The 18,709-nt window shown below is 37.2% G+C and overlaps 2 protein-coding genes across 3 annotated transcripts; both read right to left on the bottom strand.

Annotated features, from left to right (window-relative positions):
• Positions 1 to 7,509: 7,509 nt before the first annotated feature.
• On the bottom strand, positions 7,510 to 10,809 carry LOC143846468 (family of serine hydrolases 2-like). 2 transcript variants are annotated; one of them, XM_077354902.1, is made up of 6 exons: positions 10,570 to 10,726; positions 9,945 to 10,037; positions 9,623 to 9,721; positions 9,238 to 9,279; positions 8,909 to 9,140; positions 7,510 to 7,932 (listed from the first exon to the last, which is right to left on the bottom strand). In XM_077354902.1, the coding sequence occupies exons 1-6, from the start codon at positions 10,690 to 10,692 to the stop codon at positions 7,673 to 7,675; spliced, it is 849 nt and encodes a 282-aa protein (XP_077211017.1). In that variant the 5' UTR covers positions 10,693 to 10,726; the 3' UTR covers positions 7,510 to 7,672. The 2 variants fall into 2 exon arrangements, with proteins under 2 accessions (XP_077211017.1, XP_077211018.1); XM_077354903.1 differs by lacking the exon at positions 9,945 to 10,037 and having other exon boundaries at positions 10,570 to 10,809.
• A 766-nt stretch (positions 10,810 to 11,575) lies between these two features.
• Positions 11,576 to 17,735, bottom strand: LOC143846469 (small ribosomal subunit protein uS19-like). Its single transcript, XM_077354904.1, has 5 exons — positions 17,577 to 17,735; positions 17,348 to 17,493; positions 16,356 to 16,413; positions 12,516 to 12,650; positions 11,576 to 11,929 (listed from the first exon to the last, which is right to left on the bottom strand). The coding sequence occupies exons 1-5, from the start codon at positions 17,577 to 17,579 to the stop codon at positions 11,816 to 11,818; spliced, it is 456 nt and encodes a 151-aa protein (XP_077211019.1). The 5' UTR covers positions 17,580 to 17,735; the 3' UTR covers positions 11,576 to 11,815.
• Positions 17,736 to 18,709: the final 974 nt, after the last annotated feature.

Below are 18,709 nucleotides of genomic sequence, written 5' to 3'. Positions count from 1 at the left end.
TACATTATTGGGTCGCAGCATATAAACTGTCTACACCCCATTTGATGTCTTCACACATTAATACACACAAGATGTCTCCATAATATACAATAGTCATTTTGGAAATAATATTCAATAGTAATTTTGGATAGTTTTTCCATGGAAGGGGAGAGGAACAGGGAGGGATGGAAGAGGGAGAGAATTGAGAGGTCAAGATTGAAGCTGAGGGTGACAAGAAGCTTAAAAACAGGGAAAATACAGTTTTTTGTTTTTCCTTATTTTTCAGCCACTTCACACAGTCTCCTCATTCATGTCCTCTCAATTCTTTCCCTCTCCCTCTCAACCATCTGGTAAGCTAATATTCCATGAAAAGAAATGCATGGTTACCAAACAGGGCTTTCATATAAAGAAGATGACAGACTGAATACCTTTTTATCAAATTCTGTCGGATCAAAAGCATGATGGTCCACATGCACGGCAAAATCTCAAACCTATACGGGTGATTGGAGAGAAAAATATCAAACCTCTGTGAGTGATTTCCTTGCCTTCTTAGGAACCGGAAGTGGGTCAACAAAAGATTAAATGATAAGCTTAATCCACCTATCCAATAAAAAGTGAATTTAGGGGAGCTTTATTTATTATAGTTTAGTCACCACAGGATAATCATGTCATATATGGGAATCCTTCCTCTTTCCTGCTCTAACTGTTTCTGTAGAAGTTCCTGTGCTAGCTGTCTCTTTCTCCAGTCAATAAATATAAGCCTTGATTGTAGATGGATATACAAACCTCCGTGTGGAGATAGAAGGGATTGGGTTGTATATTCTTGGAATTTTTTGTTGCTCATGACGTGGTTCCGAGTTCATTGAAAGCAGCAGAAAAATAAGGAAGGAGCAGTTCCATAAGTAAATCAACAAACAACATACAGTACTTCGATGAAAGAAGCTTTTGATTTCAAGTCATTAAAAAAAAAACTTTTGATTTTAATACCTTGTCAAAAAGAGCTACAACTATGGGTGGTGGCATTCTTTCATGTGTATCAAAATCAAGTTCCTGGGGTATTGTCCATTGGCGTTTTGGATACAAAATACTCCAAGGTCTCCTCTGCTCTCGAATATCTGCAGAGATTTTATTTAGAGATGATAGTATGAGTAGAACATTAAGAGAAGAAAAGAAAAGACAAAAGAGGCCAACAGATAGCCAAAAATCAGAAAAGAGAACACCAGGGGCCAAACAAAACATTACTGAAACTTGATCTACCCCTTTGGGAAAATGACTGATCACATCCATGTGATTTCAGTGAAATTAGAACAAGCATTCACTCGGCATAAAAAAGAGGCCCTTGGGTCAAAAATTTTATTTTATCCCTCACGCAGAATAGATCCAAGATTCATGTTGACCTTCCAAAGGTGGGTTTTAAACTCATCACTTTGATAGTATAATATTGACAAACCTTCTACTATATCACATCTTTATGTTCCTTCTATTAGTATGGGATTTAGACTCTTTATATCTTGATATAGATAAACACATTCAATAATGTGGATTGGGATAGTTGCAGTCGATCATTCCCTTGAGCTAGCAAATAGCTCTCACAATGACACATAACATCTGCTAATAACAGGTAACATCAAATCCTGACTAATGAACAAATAACCCTAGGAGAAAAAGAAAACCAGAACAAATGACCTCAGGAGAAAAAGAAAAAAAGGAAAAAGGAAAACCTTCTTTTCTATGATCAAACTTATCTCTAAATAAAGTGGCAGATGACTGAAAAACATAAAACAAGAGCTAATTAGTCTATGGATGAAAACCATAAGAGAATAGATACTTTTGAAAGAGGAATATTGAAAACTAACTGATTTTAGGATGCACTAATTAGTCCATTGTTGCAAGAACACGCACTCGTGGTTGGTAGAAAAGAACCCAGTCATAAGAAACATAATCACATCATTATTGGCATGCAAAATAGGAAAATAACTAACAAAAAAAAAAGAAACATGCACAATAAGACTCAAACAAAGTAGAACACCTAAGTGAGCGACCATCATCCAAGGAAGGCCATCATCCAAGGAAACAAAGGGGAAAAAGCAGTCCACATCTAGTACCAAAGATTGAGAAAGAGAGAAGAAAACTGGAAATAATTTTGTCAACTTTCTTGTTAATCACCAACCCTAATCGTGCAAGCCAATGCACATCAAAATCTGTTACAACTGGAAATAATTTTCACAGCATTATAAGGTAATATAATTTTCACAGCATCAAAATCAGCATTACAAGGAAGTAATTTTCAAGTCATGCAATCACCACGTGAAACATCTAAATAGGGGAAAAAATCACCCAACATGAATTAATAAATGACCAAAATACAAATACTATAGAAAGATATAAAGGGATGACAGTGCCACTTAAAAAAGGATGACAGCTTCTAAATCCAAATTACCATGATTTAAAGCTTTCATATAGAAATCCAACCAATCAATTGAAATTCAAAAGAGTTCATGTTTTAAATACAAAGCAACTAATATTATTTTTCAATTTCCAAGAAATATCTAGATCTGACATGCCAATCATGTAAATCATACAGGATGGCTACTGAAAAATGTTGAATGTATAGTCCACAAATTGCTAGATAAAGAGATTTACAAAAAATCCTAAATATGAAATAAAATAACTGTAAGAATGATTTGAAACAGTAACATTTTTTTTAAAATTGATGTGAAAATGGGGTAATCCTATTTAAATACAACTGGAAACGGGAAAGGTTGAGATCTCTATAAACAAATACTGAAGAATAATAGATTTCTACGTAGAAATGATTCAATTGAACATTAAATCTCTATAAATCTCTATAAACAAAATAACAGTGCCTACTTAAACCTGGCCAAAAGCACGAGCATTTCAAAACTTTAGGGGAGGTATATCTTGAAACCAGAATAACAGAAGATAGTCTAGGGTCTAAAGCATAATTGTAGAAATGCTGAAAGCCTAAAATTGAACAAAGAACATGAATGTAAAGACATGGAAAATGTTGAAAATGTCTCATGGATGAGTAAATTTTCCAAGATCCTAGAGCTAGAAATCATTGAAGACCTACTTTTGCATTATTCATACTTTCAATCTCTGTTACAATGGATGCTAAACCTCCTATGAATATCTTCTTTGTGCGAGCAGGACCAGGTGATCTATGGACATTACTATTGTCTCTACTCTAAATGTGCTAATCATCCCTAAAGATAGCCTTCTTCACCTCAACCTAACAATTTGTTGATGTTTAAATTCAGATAATGAAAACCAATTTCTAGAAATGATGCTTTAACATTCACAATTCCCAAGAAAATTGAATCTTTTAAAATTCATATAATTTAAAACCAGATAATAAAATACAAATGTAGAACTCTGTTTTGACATTCATAATGGCAAAAGAAAGAATATTTTCGATTGAACACTCACAGTCCGACCATCAATTTTATGTTTCTCCATAACAATTCTCTCTGCAACAGCTGGGTCTGCAAATACGACAACACAAAAGCCACGGGCACGACCTGTAGTTCGATACTTCATGATAAAAGCTTGCACCACTTCCCCATATGTCTTGAAATACTCCTCGAGATGATCTTCATTGGTGTCCATGAAATTCCACCGATGAACATCTTTCTAAGATCCGATTCCAATTTCCTACAATCGCTATGTGGAATTACATCAAGAACTAAATTTTCAATATAATAAACTCAAACACCGAAATGAAAATACCCAATTCAAAGGATAGAAAAAGAAACTCAATCACCCGCAAAACACCACTAAGTTCAAGAAGTTACCCCAAATCAGTCGATCAGTACTAATGGATTAACTTGAATTCAATCCAGTAGCTTCGGATCCTTCATGGATCAACTAAATCGGCATACAGGAATCCTTTGAAGTGCAACAAGAAAAGAAAAATGAGAATCCAACAAAGACCATATTTCAAAATCACCATAACATCTCAAAACCAATAAATCTAACACTAAAAAATTAGGGACGAAGGAAACTGAAAGCCAAAACATAAAAGATAAACATCAGTACAAGTATAGAATATAGAGTGAAACAAAAAACAAAAAAAGGTAAAGAAAATAGCTGAAAACAAGAAAAGAAGGGTACTTGCGTCATCTTTCTCTCTGGGTTGGGTTTTTGACAGAGAATGAGCATTTGTTTGTGCCCACCAAGAGCAAGAGATAAGCAAGAGTTCTTTTAGGCGACAGGTGTTGCCCTTTGGACGACAGGTGGAGAAGAGAAGACCACGACCATAGAACATACATTTTTGTGCTCTGCCATACAAGGATTCGCTTCAGTGGAATACCATGAAGGATATTATTGGCTTCGGGTGGGCCACTTGATAAATGCAATGAAGCATTAGCACAGCTTTAATAAAAGCCCACATGGATGCCGTCCATTCCCTCTTAAGAGTTTCAACCATGAGTGTTAATAACAACAGATATTGGATGATGAATGAAACCTATATTCTTTTAATTTTGTTGAGTGGTATAAAATAAAACCAACAGAGGAACAGACTGCAATATTCTTTAACATAAACAACCAAATTTGTACCTTTATAGGATTTCAATTTCAAAGTAGAAAACAAACATCAAACACTATAGTGAAGATAATCAATGGGTAACTGTTAGTATATTTTGTGAAATGTGAAATTTTTTAAAGTAATATTTATTTATTATAGTAAGCATTTCCATCAAATAAATTCAGTTCTTTGCTGGTATTGCTACATTAATCACAAACAGGTTCGTGGTTTACTACATGCTCATCATAATTGAGAACGGAATTAGCCTAACTTTGCTTTCGTTAGCTAAAAGTCATGTCCTTAAATTTCAGCTTGGCAGAAGTGGTTGTGAGGGAATGAAGGGTATTGCCTTGTATTAAACCATATGTACCTTAAATTACCCCTCGTAAATCAATTCTTATATACAACACCCTCCCCATATTGTCCGTGAGATGTTGCTAGACTGGATTACCCAAATTCTTTGTGAGATATTGCTAGTCTGGATTATGAAATGGATTTAGTTAAATAGTTGCTTTTATGTCTTAGTTTAGATTGAGATAGGCCATCAAATAAAGGGATTCTGCCCTCACATTTTTGCTGTGAATTTATGTCCTTATGCTGCTTAAAGAAAAAAATATGTATGTCTGAAAGAAATTTCTTATGATCGGTAGGCTCAGCTCACAACCATTAATATATTAAAAAAAAGTACTGTGTTGAAGAGCAACATTGCATAAAAAATCTAAAGCCAATCACCAAACAAATAATAAGAAGAACCACAAAAAGAAAATACTTATATGCAGCTGGGGTTGAAAAGCAACAATGCATAAAAAGGCTAAAGCCAATCTCCAAACAAAGAATGAGCTTTCAGAAAAATGATTGATTTAACATTACTAATTTCCATCAAACAGGATTTATTTCTGAACTGGGTTTCCTCCAAACAGATTTTGAAGCATCATATGTTTGTAGGAGATGAAGACAAAATGAATAAGTTTGTAAGCACGCTATCCATCTATCACAGAAGTAACAAGAAGGAGTAATTTTAGTTCATGCATTGCAAATAGCATCTAGTCCAGGATACTATAGGGTACACTGAAATTATAGACTCGAGTGTGGGATTATCATTTCCCAATGTGAAAAGAGTACGGGGGAGAGAAAAACTGGAAAATTATAGACTCGGGTGTGGGATTATCGCAGCCTTGGACGCATCTCCAAGGCTGCGATAACGGACGAACGGGATTACTTTGATGGAAGAAATAGGCGAATCAGAGGTGTTCATGAATCATGAGAAACTATTGGTGGAGGGGGCGGCCAGGAGACGTGATTAAGGAGGGAAACACATGCGATTGGCTGAGAAACGGCGAGTTTTTGGATTGTAGGGAGGCGTAGTTGGAAAGAGGAAAAGACGAAAATAGGATTAGGTTTTAACAGATGAGATTGTTTTTAAGAAATAAGAGGGAAAATCTAAGGCCACGAGAGCAGGACACAGTGGGAAATTTAGCAGAAGATGATTGACGAAATTTATGTGCTTTAGGCTTTTAGAATAGTAAGGATTTTACGTCAAAAGAAACAGAGCCTAAGAAACGTTTCCTTCGATATAAAATGGGCGCAAAATAAATTTTGCACTCATTTTTCCACTTGAAAACGGGTGTAAATTTTGTTTTGTGGTTTTTTTCTTTAATTTTGACTTCAAAAAAAAAAACGGAGCCTGAAAGAAACAGAACCTTGATATTTTAACGCCTGAACCACTTGTTAAATGATCTGAGCCCTTCGTTTTTCATTGAAGTAAAATCTTTTCCATCGGATGATCCAAACGCTTCACATGTGGTTTTTGAAAAGCAACGGCACAAAAACCTCCAGAATTCAGAGGATTAAGATTGTAAGAGTAGGAGATTTATTTATATTTTTTTGTATATGGCCCATCTATTGTATGGCCAACAATTCATATGAATAGTTTGGAACTTCGCATTTCCAAACCAATGTGCCCTATATCAGGGGAAAAAAGGGGCTGGGGGAATGATATATTCGCCCCTTTTTTAACTTGGGACAGCCCCATCTTGTCTAAAAGTGGACTCATAAACACCCTGAAGGCTGAAGGGATAAGGGGTAAATTTTCAAAATAATAGCAAGCAAACTCTGACATGTGACTATTTTCAAAATAGTACCAAGCAGAACTGGTGGTTGAAGGTGTTGTGAGAAATCTCTCGTGTCAAATTTGAACTGGTGAATCACCAATCCTATGAGGAAGAGTGGCCACTTGGATTATGGTCGACTGACTCGTAGTAGGAGAGACTTGTTCTCTAATTACAGAGTTGGGAAGATGTTAATCACCAATCCTACCCGATCAAAAGGCACAAGCTCTTTTATTAAAGAGTAGGAGCCATCAAAGATCTGGCTCTACCAATGTTCATAATCCTTTCAGGGCATTTTAATATTGTTCGAAATTTTGAAATAATAAAAAATAACTTTCTGAAATATGATATTTTACTAGTATTTCAAATTGGTCAACCGGATCACATGTCATAGGATTGTGCACGTCGGACTTTCAATCCTCTACACATTAATTAGCAGAATAATCAGCCGATGAGAATGTGGATGATCCTGAGCTTGAAGACCTCAAGACAGAAGTGCTTAGATTGAGGATACAGATAATCCGGCTCTTGAAGGTGTCACATTTGCGAGACTGCTCCTAACAATATGACCACAAGACCACCCATGATGAGAAGAAGAAAATGCACCCCAAACTAGTGTGTGTATGTTGGGGGGGGGGGGGTTATATTATTTTGATTTTCTTGAACTTAGTGCAACAGCCGACCCCAACTAGTTTGGGACAAAGGCTTAGTTGAGTTGTTGAACTTAGCGCAATCTTGCTTTATCTGTACTGTGATATGCAGATGAAACTGCCGTTTACATTGTATCCAGTGATTAGAAAAGAATTGTCTAGCTCATCTGTGTCTCAAGTTCAGTCTAACCATATTATCACACAATATTACTGTAGCAGCCAATTGCATTTGAAACATTAATTGCAGATGGCTTCTTCATTACTGATTTGATTTCCTACACCAATATATAAAATACATGCTGTTCAACACAGAAACTAAAGAAGCCCTTATTCTCCATCCGAAAAGTGGAACGACATTCACCTCACCGTCCTTGTCTGGTTTCCACTTAAGTCATTAGCTGGACGGGATCTTGCACCATTGTTTTGCTCTCACAGGCTTCTTCTGTTTTGACTTCTACCACCCCAGTATGTCCATTCTCCACACACTGTCCATTCTCTTGTGTAACATTTTTTTTCTCACAGGATTCTTCTGGTTTCACCACTGCTGCCCCAGCTTCTCCACTCTCTGTACAGTGTTCAGCATCCATAACATTACTTTGTAAGATGCTCATAGTCCAGCTTTTGAGCTGCTCCACAGCCGCCTCATCTGTCAAAATTGGTTCTGTTAGTAAAACATTCTCCTCATGCATGGAATGAAAAACTTGTTTGACTAACAGCAAAGGGAGGACAAAACTGAGTTAGTATTCAAAGGAATTCTGAGCTAAGGAAAGAAAAAATTTGGGAAGGTTCAAGATTGCAGAGTCAGCTTTCCTTTTTACTGGAACTATGTGGTATGGTTCAACAACTGCTCCCATGGATTTATTTGGTCCCACTCATAATCAGTGGGATCAAGGATACTTTCAGCAAGAAATGTATTGAAGAGTTGGCGCTGGGCTAGCCGAAAATCTGAGTTTGTTGGAACCTTGGTCCAAAATTCCCCCCAAAATGGGATATTTATCATTAACTCTAAGTAATTGATATCTGCATTCCCTTCTAGAGGGCACTACCCTATATTTGCATTCTTCTAATTAGCTGTCAAGGCTGTAATAATTCCCAAATTACTATCTACAACCAATCAAAAAAGTCTTTAATAAGTTAGGAGTCTCATTTTCAAAACAAAGGATAGTCAATATCACTTCCCTATATATATACTGGAGTGGACTGATATCTGCACTACCATATTTTGGTAATGGCACTACTTACTTTGTTTTACAGTTCTCTGATTAAAAATGTCGAAGTAAGTGAGTAGTGCCTTTATCAAAATATTGGTAGTGTGGATATCAGCCCCTATGTACATATATATAGGGATGATCATTCACATCTTGGATGCATTGTATTACTATGTTTCCTAGTTTCAATTTTATGTTTGGGGCTGACCATGGTTAAGCACCCAAAATTTGGCAGCCAAACAGGAGGAAAATTGAGAGGCCATGGTTATGGAGGTGAGTGCCTTATGCTAACCTCACAGGGGAAGACCCAATCAAGAGTGTCTCATATAACTGCATTTCATAATATCATTCCCAATGTAAAACTACTTGATTACATGTTTTATTTGGAGATATGTAGGAAGGAAAGTTACCCACCTAGTCTTGGGACAGTGTGGCCTTGTGGGTGCCTTATGATAAGTGGGTTCTCAAAAGCAGTAGCTAGTTCTTCAGATGGCAATCTCAACCAGTCCTTTGCTCCTATGAAATGCACTGAACTCACCTTGATGGGATCCTTATAGGCAACTTCACATATCTTTGGATCTCTGAACTTACTTCCTGATACTGAAACAAACAGTTTCATTGGTGGATGGTCCTTCAACACCTTCCCCTGTTACATAAATGTGTTTTATTTGGAACGGTTGGAATTTCTAAGAAAATAATCAATGAAAACTGCAGTTTAATTGCATTTCAAGAAAATGGGTCACCTGAGCTTGGTATCCTAGTAGAAGTGCTGACAATGTTGCACCCTGGGGAAAAAATTCCAGCCATGAAAACAGGTGGCTAACATGGAAAAGCAAGAATAATTTGTTTCCTAATCAAGATTAAAGTAGAAAGTACTTATATAGTTTGGTACTGAAATATTTTAGGAGAAATTTGTATGGTGTGATGAATGACACAAATGGCTAGAGGAAAACATTATTTGGGTCTTAATTTAAGAATCTCAAGAGGCTCAAAATTTGAATGATTGAGGTTTAGGCCATGCTTGGCAGCCATGAAAGTTTTTTCCATAGAATTTCAGTTTATGGAGAGAGAGAGAGAGAGAGAGAGAGAGAGAGAGAGATTCATAGTTTTTTTTTCGTTTCAACATACCTGAGAGAAGCCAATGAATCCATCAAAGGGGCCATTGCTGGTGATGTATTCACATAGATAAGAGATGCACTCATCCAAGTTTGTATACTCTGTAAAATCCTAGTTTTAAGGAACCAAGAAAAAATATTAACTTTGATTTTCTCTGCAATAATGTGAATTTATAGTAATCAGTTAATCCTATCTAATATGAACATACTTTGAATTTCTCATGATCTAAATGCATCTGATGGAGAGTGAAGCAAAAAATATGATCCTATGAAATGAAATTTGCATTCCTTTGTTTTGATATTGGCACTCCTCTCCTTATTTTATGAAGACATACCGGGTTGAATTGGAACCACTCAAAATAAGGTGGTGGAAAGATGCCCTCGATTTCGGACTTGCCACCCGCCGGGAATTGGCCATTTGGAAAAACCTGCATTTGAATAGCGCACCAAACAAGCCCTTAGACCCTGTTTGGAAAGGAAAAGATTTTCCAGCATTTCTTATTTTTCCATGGATTGATTAGACATGACAAAAAATAACTTGAACCAATGTAGTTTATTTAGAGGGACCTTCAATTTACGATGATATCCATCTAAATAAGGGAAGTGATATTTACTACCCTCTTAATCACCATGGACACCCAGTGCAGTGTCCGAGGCAATCAAACCCACTGGATTTTTCTGATGTCAAGTACATTTGCCCCCTGGGTGTCCCTGGTGATCAAAAGGGGGGTAAATATCACTTCCCCTAGATAAAAAAAATTAATATTTAATTAGAAAGAAATACAAAAAATAAGAAAAGGGTGCCATTATTAAAACATTAGACTGCAAATATCATTTCCCTAGAATAAGTAACATGAAACCCGTTTCCTTAGAAGTGACTTGTAGTGACATAAGTTGAAGACAGAAAAGAAAGCAGACAAAGGGTAGGCTTATGTTGGGAGAGTAGAAAGAAAGACTAACCATGTGAAATTGAGCAAATATAGAAGGATCCCATTTGCTGATTTGCTTATGAAAGAAGCTCCCACTTGTTCGAAATCCATGGAGGCAAAGCATCTTCATTTTCTTCCCACTTTCCCCTCCCATCTCCACTCGCTACTCTTCACACGAACAACGATACAAAAGGTGGATATTTGTAAGGCTTTCCCTACCTACTCACACCTCTTCATTGCCATCTACCAACAAGATTGGACTCTCACGTGTGTACCTACCAAACCAAACTTACCTGTATTTTTTTAATTTATTGGTCTCGTTCCTCCAAGTGTAGGCTCTTGATCAAAACAAATGGGATATAGCCTGATTATAGTAGGATTTAGGCCACGAGGATTCCGGGTGGGACCCACCAATTGGAAATTCAGGCAACACCACCTAAAGGAATGCATGCAACCTTATTGTAACACATTAATACAACGTGGTGTGCCCTCTATGGCATAATGGGTCCTACTTTTTGGACAACTAGAGATCTACAGAAAGGCCCGCTGAGGAACATGCAAATGAAATCAAAACCATTGATCTCGTAGAGAATAATGAAGTGACCCATTCCCATCCCATCCCATGCAGAAGATAAATGACTACAAAATCAATGGTTTAACTCTTTTTTTCCTTGTTTAACCCTAAACGAGACTAGATGGATCAATGACCATTAGCATCCCATCAGAGTGTTCTCAATGGTCTAGTAGGTCCTTGGCAGAACCCTAAACGAGGCTCGATGCATCAAGGACACTATATCATATGATCAAGTGCATAAAGCCCAATGTGTTGAAGGTGCCAAGTGCCAACACCTCGACCAACTGCACTTGTGTAAATCAACGGGCCCAATAACATCCACATGTGATAAAAAAAAAATTATCATTAGGAGAGCTATTCTCATTAAAAATCTCTGCTGATGGGAAAAGGTGAAAAACCTCCACCTTTTCAATCAAAAGAGGATAAGATGTTGCTTTCCATTAGCCAAAAGGTGCGAAGAAACTCTTCAAGCGGCAGGAGTTCTGATTGTTGCCTCCAGTTTATATGACCATAATAAGAATTTAAACAAAACATAGCATCCCCAGATTCAAACTAGAGTGCAGAGATAGAAGTTCTACAGACAAATAAACCTATCCAAAACAAAGACCTGGAATCTGATGGCAAAAGTGGAATTACTGCTTTGTCCAACATGTAAAGAACATGTAAAGAAATGCCCTTTTATATCCAGGAGTATACGCAATGTTCACTTGAGAGGGATGAACCTAGAGGAATGGGTGGCACCAATGCCAGGTCTTCCATGCTTCACAGGCTTATATGAGATCGAGAACTCTGCCAAGTAATGACCGATCATCTCAGGCTGCAAAATCCAAGTACACAAGTGAGTGAATATTCAGCTCTTTTTGTTCCAAACTCACAACTTTGGATTCAGGTAAAACCTGTCTAAGTACTGTAAGGGCAAAGTCCTAAAAGTTAATGGCCACCAATGGGTTAATGGTCCTTCAAATTAAAAGTGCAACAACTCTTTCAACAAAACGAGGTACTCTACTTCGGGTATTATTTAATTAAGGTAGCATACAAATGGTTACATCATTTTTAAGAACATAAATACTCATATGGGTAGTAATCCTACTTTGTTTTAAATAAAATTCTCTTTTATTATTATATAAAAACATTCCATTTTCTGAAAGATAATGAATTTATTAATAACAGGGAATGATAGTATGATACTATAAGTATAAAATGCAATTCACACACCAAAATGCCTCTATCATGTTCAGTACAAGTAGCGCTGGAATGGGTGTTTCAGATTTTTTAGCCATGTGAAGAATAAAATTGGGCATTTAAGTTTCGCCGTAAATTACAAAGTGCCTATTAAAGGCTCTATGGTAAAGGCATCTACAAGTACATGCCATAAACAGGAAATGGAGAGGAAGAGAAGTTACCTTGATTTCAACCTGGTTAAAGGTCTTTCCATTATAAACACCAATAATACTACCAATCATTTCAGGGACTATGATCATGTTCCGGAGGTGAGTCCTCACAGGTTCAGGCTTCTCACCAGCAGGAGCCTCACGTTTCTGCTCGTTTCATTAACAGGATAAATCAGAAATTATGGAGTGGGGAAACAGACTTCTTTCAACAATGAAGCAAACCATAATCAACTGTAAAAAAAATGCAATTGATTGGTTCACACTGAAAACAAGAAAAAAATACAGCTTCAATATAAGTGAAACGGGAAGATAGGTAACATAATTCAATCTATTTGAATCCCAATGGAAGACCAAGGCTGAAATGCAAAAAGAATATAAAGATATAATTCAGCATGACATATGACATGTAATCATTCAAAATTCATTAATTACAGGTAATGCTAACAAACCAAGGTGATCTCAATCCGGCCGTTGGGCTATTGAGATCAACCTAATCTATAAATCCGATGGTTGAGGTTGACTCAATCCATACATCGGATTTTAGATCAGATCTGTCCATATTGTTCTTCTCAGTGATCTTAGTAAAAGTCTTGAACAATATTAGGACTTGGTCTTCGAAATTCAGAAGTAAGTGAAAATCAAAATTTCCAATCAAGATGGGATGGTGGAGATATTGCCTTGAGGAGTTGAAGAGAGAAGGGATAATCAATCGTAGGGCCTCAACCCACTTAGGCACTCAAGAAATCACTTCAAGATCGAGAAGAAAAGAAAAGGTCTTCGCAAGCACGGCCAATTTTATTGAGTTCATAATATATGTCTAAAAGAGATGGCCCTATGGCCTTCATATAGAGATCAGCGAATGAATTCTAGAGAATTGATCGCCTTGAGGAGATGAAGAGAGAGGGGATAATCAATCCTAGGGACTCAACCCACTTGGGCACTCAAGAATCACTTCAAGATCGAGAAGAAAAGAAAAGGTCTTCGCAAGCACGGCCAATTTTATTGAGTTCATAATATATGTCTAAAAGAGATGGCCCTAAGGCCTTCATATATAGATCAGCAAATGCATTATAGAGAATTAATCATCCCTCCCCCCCCTCCCCCCCCCCAAAAAAAAACACCCCCAACCCCACCCCACACGCATGCAAAAATAAGAGCTGCCCCCTTTTTAAAAGCTGATTGAAAGTTATAAAATATCCCTTGTTGAATGAGCGGTGTAATTAGAGTACCCGATTAGGGGTATTCCTGTCTTCTCACATGTAACCCTAGACTCTTTAGCATATAATACATCTTATGAGAGGGAGAGAAACAAGCTCTCTCACTTTCTCCCTGACTTCTTCTTCTCTTTTCTTATTCCATGGAGATTGTGACATATTGAACATGGTATCAGAGGGTTCTAATTTCGAAGGAGCGCAACAACATCTCCCCACCTCTCCTTTTTTCTAAACCTAACACTAACCCTATTCTAGCCGACCACCTCTCTTCTCTCCCCACCTGAGAACTGTCTCATTCTCGGTTAGCACTAGGATCCTGGTTTTCGTTTGATTCTTTCAATCCTTTTTGGTTTCTATTAATTGTGGAGCGCTGTTTGATCCAAACTCTATAGATCTCTCGTAAAGATACTCTGAATTTCGATTGAAATCATCCGCTTCTAACATTCAAAATTCACAGCTCCTAAAAACAAAAGCCGGCAGACCAAAAGTAGGTCACAGTTAGAGCTAGAGCTCAGCTTCCTAGCAGTCCCCAGAGAACGGCCATCCCAGCTCTCACGGGAAGAGTGGGGACGACATGCTCGTGCTATGTTGTGACCCCTCGGGTCGAGACCATCCACAACCTTCTAGAGCAAAATCGGGACTACAATTCAATAAAGCATATCGTCCCCAAATAGACGGACAAACATAAGTGGTCAATCGCAGCTTGGAAAATTTATTGAAATGTTTAGCTAGTGAGAGATCTAATCAAGGGGAATTAATCTAAACCCATGCTTAGTTTACGTACAATAAGTTCCATTAATTGTTCGACCATAAAATCAACTTTTGATACAATCTATGGTCATCTCATACCTCACCTTTTAAATCGTACACTTGTACTCTACCCTGGCAGATTAGAGAGATTGGATAGAGTAATGATAAATAGAAGGCCCCCATCGATAAGCATAGGAAAGATCATTCACTCTCTATTCGAGACCTAATGATGGCAGTCCCCAACGGCGTGAATACTTTCCGATTGGAGCCTATAGCAAGTTGATCAGGAAGAAGTCTGAACCATATAGAATCTTCAAGAAGTTAGGCCTAAATGCCTATCTCTTGGACCTTCTTGAAGATGTTATGACTTCTCGCCTCTTCAACATTGCAAATCTTTATCAATATACCCTGGAGATCGATATGAGCCAGACGACATCACTTCGCTACCCTTCCGGTTGAGCTCATCGGTAGAAGACTGAATAGAGGAGATGGTGGATTTTAGGACAATGGAGGCCTATCAAGGATCTTACAGAAGGTATCTAGTTCGTTGGCGAGGATACACTTCGATAGGCTGCTCATGGATAGATGTGATCGAGTTACGATGACTTCATGAGGACATTTACTAGTGCATTTCAGACGTTTACTGTACAGAGTCGAATCCTTCCCACGTGGGAGAACTGATGTGATCTTGCCCTTATTTTTACTTAATTTTATGTATACACTTTTATTTTAAAGTAAAATATTCTTTATTATTTAATTTCTGAGTCTTGTTATTTTATTTTATTTTAAACCAAGCCCTAGTATCGCTCCTCAAAGTTCACTGCATCTGATTTGTGAACTCTAGGTTTGCTTTACTTCTACATTCAATAAAGTTCTTCAACAAAAAAAATGAGATTTGGTACTGAAAATGTATGATCCCCACAAAAGATGTGAACACTATCAAATATCTTCAAGGAAAAGAATATCTCTTAGGGATCAAATGAGTATATAAACGGACATCCTCATGCAGCAGCGAAAACACAGTTCTAATACTGTACACGAACAGAGGTACTGTAGATATCCATTGACACTGGTGATATGTTTCTTTTCATGGATCACTTTGATGGAAATTGATGTTATTCCACACCACACGCTTACAGCCCATAAGTAATTCACACAAAATAGGGAACGGTGCACTTACTGAAGCTGAAATTTGTTTTTACTTTGAAGAAAATATTACTCCCACCAGATCAGTCTCAATACTTCATTATATGAATAATGTTTCTCATGCTTCATTGAAATCTACATACAAATAAGCCTTCTCGCAGCAGTAAAGGCCCATACTCAATCATATAAATTCTTTAGCTTCAAGAAGTTATGAGTCAACCAAAATTTTACACGAGCCTCAAAAGAAATCCTGCAAGCATGTCAACCATTGTATACAACAACAAAAAATTAAAAAAAATGAACAAACACAATAACATACACATATATTCCCCACCATAATTAAGTACTTAATTTATGAGCTCATTACCAAGATATTGAATATTCCATGATGAGCATTTCTGATTACAACCATCAAACCCACCAGTCCCACATAAAAGTACACATGTAAAATCCAGGTCTACTTTTCTTTCTAAAAAAATTAAAGTAACAAACTAAAAGATAAAGAGACGTTCAGCCACAAAGAGCATATAAACTACCCACTGTTCAATGAATGTAGACTTGCAAGAAAACCAATTTCCTTTTTGAAATGAAACAATCAAATTGAGGGATAAAACAATCACTCAGCAGTACCGAAAATTAAAAGGAAAAAAAAACAACGAGTACAAAAGACACATGAATCTCCAATCATTCATATCTTAAAACCCAGAAAGTCAAACATGTTACTATCCAGTGTCAAACATACCGCCTTGCGAAGCTTCTTAATCAGAGCCATGGGTTTCCTCTTCAGACCACGCTGAAACCTATAACCAAAAAAGAAAAAGAAAGAAAGAAAGAAATCTCAAACTTCATTGAAAATGATTAGGAAATAAATCACCAAACGGAAAGCCAGTGAAAACTACAAAAAAAAAGGCAATCATTATTGAAATATAAATAAATGATTAAATAACACCAACTCTAACAGGTTGAGCTTTCGGAGTAATTGGTTGTTTCACATGGTATCAGAGCTATTGCCTCACGGCAGGTCCTGGTTTCAAAACCCAACAACTCCTTGATATTAAAAATCCACCGAAAAAAAAAAAAAAAGGTCACGTGAGGGGGAGTGCTGAAGTATAAATTGTTAAATAACACGAGATTTTACATGGTGTAAGCCTGTATAGTCCAGTATTTTAAAAAAAATTACAGTACGGCTTAAACAATAGGATGATCCAAAATGTCCATTAAGTAAATAGGAGGTCTAAGATCATCCTATGGAAATGATTTTTTTGGGCACAACCTATTTACATTGTGGCCCATCAAATGGACAGTTTGGATCATCCTATGGTGCAAGCCGTACAGTATTTTTGAAAAGTACTGGACTATACGGGCTTACACCGTATTAAAACCCGAATAAAACCAACTCCAACAGCCTAACCTTCTGGTGAAATTGGTTGTTTCACAATCATATAACCCCACAAAGAAAACAAAATTTTAAGCAGATGTGTGGAAGTATAAATGATTAAATAACACCAACTCAAGCAGCATAAGCTTCTGGAGCAATTGATTGTTTCGCATGGTATCAGAGCTATTGTCACATGACAGGTCCTGGATTCAAAACCCAACAACCCTTTGATATAAAATGATTACATAACACAGCTTAAGCTTTTAGAGCAATTGGGTTCTTTCACAGATGAAATAAAAAATAAACAGACAAAGAATAAAGACAGATTTTCGAGGGCAAGAGCACGAAAATGTTACCTTCTACGAGCCCGGGCAGGGAAGAGCTTAACCAATTCATCGGTTCCCATGTCAAGTAGCTGATCTAGATCAACTCCTCTGAATGAGAACTTCTTGAATGTCCTTCTCTTTGGCTGAGCCCCTCCAACATCCACATCAGCATCTGCCTGAGAAACAAAACCAACATATGGTGTGAGAAAAAGAAAACCCTAGAATCATTGGCTTGGACCTGGAGATTAAAGTGGAATACCATGGTTGCCGATCTCGTCTACGGTTTTGAGCAGGGGAGTGAAAGAGGAGAGGGCGTGGGGGGATTTGTTCTATACGCTCTAGGGTTTTTTGAGATTGGGATCGAAGGGGTTTTTATTTGTGAGTTTATTATAGGCAAATGATATCACCACTACCATATTTTGATGATCGCACTCCTCACTTTATTAAAAAGTATGGTATGGCCCACATTATAGGATGATCCGAACCGTCCATTTGATGGGCCACAGCCTACATAGATTGTGACCTAAATATCATTTCCATACGTTGATCTTATCCCTCCAACCTACAGAGGGACTGAATATTAGAGGGTTGAACCTAAGTTCCTAACCCTCTAATATGGAGTCCATAGGTTCATCCTATGGTGCGCGCCATACCTTACATTTTAATAAAGTGAGGAGTGCAATCATCTACGGTAGTGGTGATATCATTTCCCTTATTATATAGGTTATGTTACGCAATTCACGTTTGTTACTGATATTGGCACTAGCATGATTTGATAATTGCTCTAACTCATCTTGTCTTTTCTTTTTATTTGAGGTCAAAGGTTAATACAATTCCCAAAAAACTCTCATGAAGCCGGTTAAAAAAGAAAAGACAAGCTGGGTTTGTGCTGTTATTAAATCATGGTAGTACTGATATTAGCCGTCAAAGAAATTATGTAAGGGCTGTCTGGTTTGCAAGAAAGGCGTGGAAGTGATGGAAAGGAAATATTTTTCCTAGTTTCCACTTCTTACGATTGTTTGATACTAGGAAAGGAAAGAATATACACGAAGGATTTGTCTTTCTGTCTCACCAAGTCGGATGTGCCTTTCCTTTCCACGCAAAAACAAATATCGAGCAACACATCTCCTTTCTTTGTCTACCTTGGCCAAATAAGAAGGTATGCTTCTCACGTCTTCCCATGTCTTAGCCAGATAAGGTGTGCTTCTCACGTCCTTGGTATACCTTCAGCAGATGAGAAGTTATTCACAAGAAACCTTCCCGTCAAAACACGAGGAATAAGAGTGAGAGAGGAAGAGAAGTGTGGAGAAGAAAGATGTCAAAGTATAAATATGATTTTCCCTTTTGTAACTTCTATTTACAGCAATTCATGGTGGCGGGAGAATTTTCGAT

This window comes from Tasmannia lanceolata, unplaced genomic scaffold (genome assembly GCF_043159265.1).
Source record: "Tasmannia lanceolata isolate RefF3 unplaced genomic scaffold, GAP_Taslan_0.1 ptg000015l, whole genome shotgun sequence".
Classification (NCBI taxonomy): Eukaryota; Viridiplantae; Streptophyta; class Magnoliopsida; order Canellales; family Winteraceae; genus Tasmannia; species Tasmannia lanceolata.
The sequence above is the reverse complement of the archived record's forward strand: the minus strand, read 5'-3'. Positions and strand labels throughout refer to the sequence as shown.

What these genes read in the sequence shown, in the direction of transcription:
- LOC143846468 (XM_077354902.1), bottom strand. Translation starts at nt 10,692, where the DNA reads ATGGGAGGGGAAAGTGGGAAGAAAATGAAGATGCTTTGCCTCCATGGA. An exon ending in TACTAGGATACCAAGCTCAG is followed by an intron (nt 9,141 to 9,237) that starts GTGACCCATTTT and finishes TTTATGTAACAG; the next exon opens with GGGAAGGTGTTGAAGGACCA. An exon ending in CCACACTGTCCCAAGACTAG is followed by an intron (nt 7,933 to 8,908) that starts GTGGGTAACTTT and finishes CAATTTTGACAG; the next exon opens with ATGAGGCGGCTGTGGAGCAG.
- LOC143846469 (XM_077354904.1), bottom strand. An exon ending in CCTGCCCGGGCTCGTAGAAG is followed by an intron (nt 16,414 to 17,347) that starts GTAACATTTTCG and finishes TTTTGGTTATAG; the next exon opens with GTTTCAGCGTGGTCTGAAGA. An exon ending in TTAAGAAGCTTCGCAAGGCG is followed by an intron (nt 12,651 to 16,355) that starts GTATGTTTGACA and finishes TGAAACGAGCAG; the next exon opens with AAACGTGAGGCTCCTGCTGG.